This window comes from Arachis hypogaea, chromosome 17, assembly GCF_003086295.3.
Source record: "Arachis hypogaea cultivar Tifrunner chromosome 17, arahy.Tifrunner.gnm2.J5K5, whole genome shotgun sequence".
In the NCBI taxonomy this organism is placed as follows: domain Eukaryota; kingdom Viridiplantae; phylum Streptophyta; class Magnoliopsida; order Fabales; family Fabaceae; genus Arachis; species Arachis hypogaea.
This window is the reverse complement of record NC_092052.1, coordinates 18550617-18554632: the sequence shown is the minus strand read 5'-3', so window position 1 is coordinate 18554632 and position 4016 is coordinate 18550617. Positions and strand designations below refer to the sequence as shown.

At 36.8% G+C, this 4016-nt stretch overlaps 1 protein-coding gene across 1 annotated transcript; it reads left to right on the top strand.

Moving 5' to 3' along the window:
• Window positions 1-258: 258 nt before the first annotated feature.
• LOC112766902 (probable acyl-activating enzyme 6) lies at window positions 259-3737 on the top strand. The gene is made up of 2 exons (XM_025812800.3): window positions 259-1588; window positions 3093-3737. Exons 1-2 carry the CDS (start codon window positions 328-330, stop codon window positions 3587-3589), a joined length of 1758 nt encoding a protein of 585 aa, XP_025668585.1. The 5' UTR covers window positions 259-327; the 3' UTR covers window positions 3590-3737.
• The last annotated feature ends 279 nt before the right edge of the window (window positions 3738-4016 follow it).

The following is a 4016-nucleotide window of genomic DNA, read 5'->3' as shown; positions in this document are numbered from 1 at the left end:
TTGAATAAAAAATAAAATAAATTAAACTTTCGTAATTTATACCAAATAAAATATCGTACTAATTTTTGTGTCTGAATCTTATCTTATTTTATTCTCCAAATCAAACACAAATAACTTTAAATATTATTTCCGTACTATTATTATTTAATTTATATTTATATGGAATAAGAACTACTAATATTATCAATGGTTTCAAAATATTAAATTTTGTTGTGATTATTTCTTCCTATATTTAAGTGCTGCATGAAGGGGATCAATATGTTGAGTCCAAAGAAATATCACCATTTGTTTTTATAAGAAAATATCATATAGCACCACGCCCCCACTATGGACCAACTAAAACCAAACTCTGCAAACTCTTCCCCTCTCACCCCTTTAACATTCTTGGACAGAGCGGGTATAACTTACGGCGATTCCACGTCCGTAATTTACGGTCGCAAATCCTACACATGGACGCAGACCAACCGCCGATGTCTCCAGCTGGCATCATCCCTCTCATCCATCGGCATCGGGAGAGGACACGTGGTCTCCGTCCTCTCCTCCAACAACCTCGCCACCTACGAGCTCCACTTCGCCGTTCCAATGTCCGGCGCCACCCTCAACAACCTTAACCTCCGTCTCGACCACCGCACCCTGTCCCTACTCCTGCGCCACAGCGAATCAAAGCTCCTCTTCGTTCATACACTCTCCCAATCCCTCATCCACAAAGCACTCTCTTTGTTCCCTCCAAACACTCCACTCCCGAAGCTCGTTCTTATCACGGACGATACGGTCGCGTCGCATCAAATGAAAACCCCTCTAACAAACCATGTAACTGTAACTGAAACTGAAAGTGAGGCCAAAACTGTAACTACGCTCGATTTCATAGACACCTACGAGGGGCTTATTGCGAAGGGAGATCCAACGTTTAAATGGGCCAGGCCCAACTCCGAGTGGGACCCAATAACACTGAACTACACATCAGGAACGACGTCGTCTCCGAAAGGCGTTGTGCACTGTCACAGAGGAACGTTCATTATGGCGCTGGATACGTTAGTCGATTGGTGTGTTCCAAAGAATGCAGTGTATCTCTGGACGCTACCAATGTTCCACTCTAACGGTTGGAGCTTCCCGTGGGGTATCGCCGCCGTGGGAGGAACCAACGTTTGCTCGCGTAAGATTGACGCGCCGACGATCTATCGTTTGATCGAGTTGCATGGCGTTACGCACATGTGTGCTGCGCCTGTGGTTCTCAACATGTTGACGAGCTTTGGGAGAACTGAACCGTTGAGGAAACAGGTTCATGTGCTCACCGGTGGTTCTCCCCCGCCGGCGGGGATACTGAAGAGGGCGGAGAGAATGGGGTTTGTGGTGAGCCATGGGTACGGGATGACGGAGACGTGCGGGGTGGTATTGTCGTGTGCGTGGAAGAGGGAATGGGATTTGTTTTCGGCGGCAGAGAGAGCGAGGATGAAGGCAAGGCAAGGAGTGAGGACGGCGGCGGCAACGGCGGAGGTGGACGTTGTGGATCTCAAGTGGGGAGTTAGTGTCAAGCGCGACGGGTTGACGCAGGGCGAGATCGTGGTCAGAGGAGCTTGTGTAATGTTAGGTGAGTTTGTAAATTTTATCATGATTATTAGTATGCGTTTCTATCTTGAGATTGAAACTTTTTTGTCTTCATGCATGCATGGATATTCAACACAATTAGTTTTTCCAAACAAGATTTATTTCAGCCGAAGAAAAAAAAAAAAAACCGAAAATATTTAGTAATAAAAAGAGAGTTTAATTTTGATACCATGTATAACGATAATCGGGTAATTATATTTGCTATTTTGAATAATTATTTGTGTGATCAATATAAAAATAGTTATTTTTATTAATTTAATATTATGTAAAATATACGTATAAAATTATTTTACATGTCAAAATTAAATTTTTAAAAAATAGTTAAAATATGAAAATTCACATGCAGTTTTTTTAAGTTTTTTTTATGTAAAGTTGATATTTAAAAAAAGTTAAATAATTTAATAAATTTAAATAAATTATCATTTAAAAATTTTTTACTATTAACTTTACATAAAAATAACTGTATATTAATTTTTATTTAATTAAAAATAGGTTAAATTTATTTTATTTAATATTTATTAATTATTGTTAGAATTTTTGTTGTTCTTTCTACTATTACTAGAAAAACATACGGTTAATTGAATTTGAATTTAAAATTTAAATAAAAATTTACGTGTAATTATTTTTATATATAGTTGTTAGTTGAAATTTATTAAATAATTTAATATATTTAATTAAATTATTATTTTATTAATTATTAATTTTATATAAAAATAATTGTATGTATATTTTTTATTTTTTTAATTGAATTTTGAATATATTTTTTAAGGTAGCGTTTGGTAGAGAGACAGAGACTAAAAGACTGAGACTGAGAGACTGAGACTAAGAGACAGACTGAAATAAATTTTAGTATTCTGTTTGGTGCAAAATGAGAGACAGAAATTAAAACAAGAATAAAACTCTAATTTAATTTGCACAAAAGATAAAATTGGAATTAATTAATTGAAATGAGGGTATTTTAGGTATAAAATGTTATTAAAATTTCAGTCTCCGTCTCTAAAAATTTCAGTCCCCTGTGTCCCTACTTTTTGGAGGTACTGAAATACTGAAATTTTAAGACAGAGACAGAAATTTTAGTACCAATCTCTGAACCAATCTCTGTGTCCCTCAAAACAAACGCTAACTAAGAGTTTTGACACGGAGTTCTCAAACATTTTCTCTGTATTTTTATCACATTACATTAATATGCAACATTAAACAGTTGCGCCATATATATTAGTCTATAATTACAACATTTTTCGCTTCAACAAATAAATAGTACGGTAATACTACTATACTAGCTAGTTAATACCAAAAAATAATTAAAATTTATTTTATTTAATTTTTATTAATTATGGTTAGAATTAATGAATATTAAATAAAATAAATTTTTATTAATTTTAATTTGTTTTTTTGTTACTATAATTTTTTTTTATCAAACATTTTCGTAAATATAACGCATGTTTCCATTCAATTTATTTATATCTATGAATATAATGCTGGTATAGGTTACTTCAAAGACCAGGAAGCCACATCAAAGTGCATAAAGAACGGATGGTTACACACTGGGGACGTTGCGGTGGTTCACGAGGATGGATACATAGAGATTAAGGATAGGTTAAAGGATGTGATTATAAGTGGTGGCGAGAATTTGAGCAGCGTGGAGGTGGAAGCTATGCTTTACACACACCCGGCTGTGAGCGATGTTGCCGTGGTGGCCAGGCCAGACGAGTTCTGGGGTGAGACGCCGTGTGCTTTCGTGAAGCTGAAAGGACGGTTGGAGAGGCGTCCGTCGGAGGAGGAGATGGTGGAGTTCTGTAGGGAGAGGTTGCCGCACTTCATGGTGCCTAAAACGGTCGTTTTCAGGGATGAACTGCCGAGAACTTCCACCGGGAAGGTTCAAAAGTATGTGCTGAGAATGGTTGCTCGGGCTATGGGGTCGCTACCATTGCCATCGCCATCGCCGCCTCCACCGCCAATTATAACGCCGAGTAGTCGTATGTGATTGGTAATAAATAGTTTTGGATGTGTATGACCATGGTTTATTCGGTGTAAGGAAAAATATTGTCGCTTATATGGTGAATATGTTTGGATTATATATTTTGGAGGAGTTGGTGGTTATGAGTAAGAGTTTGATTGAAGATTGACCGTAGCATTGCATGGTTTATGGAAATTTGTTTATGCTTATTAATCCATTTGATCTTAAGCAAAAGTACATGGCATTTATCAATAGTCTTGATCCTTGGGAGAAATTTGGAGAAACAAGAGGCCTTAAGTTGATTGCAGAGAGAAAAGATTAAGCAAATCACCGTTTGCATGCCGTGAGCCTGTGAGAGGTCCAAAACCATCTCAAATTATGGCTGAAAAAAATATTCCAAATTCATTGGTGTTTTTTTTTTTTTTTGTCCGTTGGCCTCGCATTGTGTTTTTTT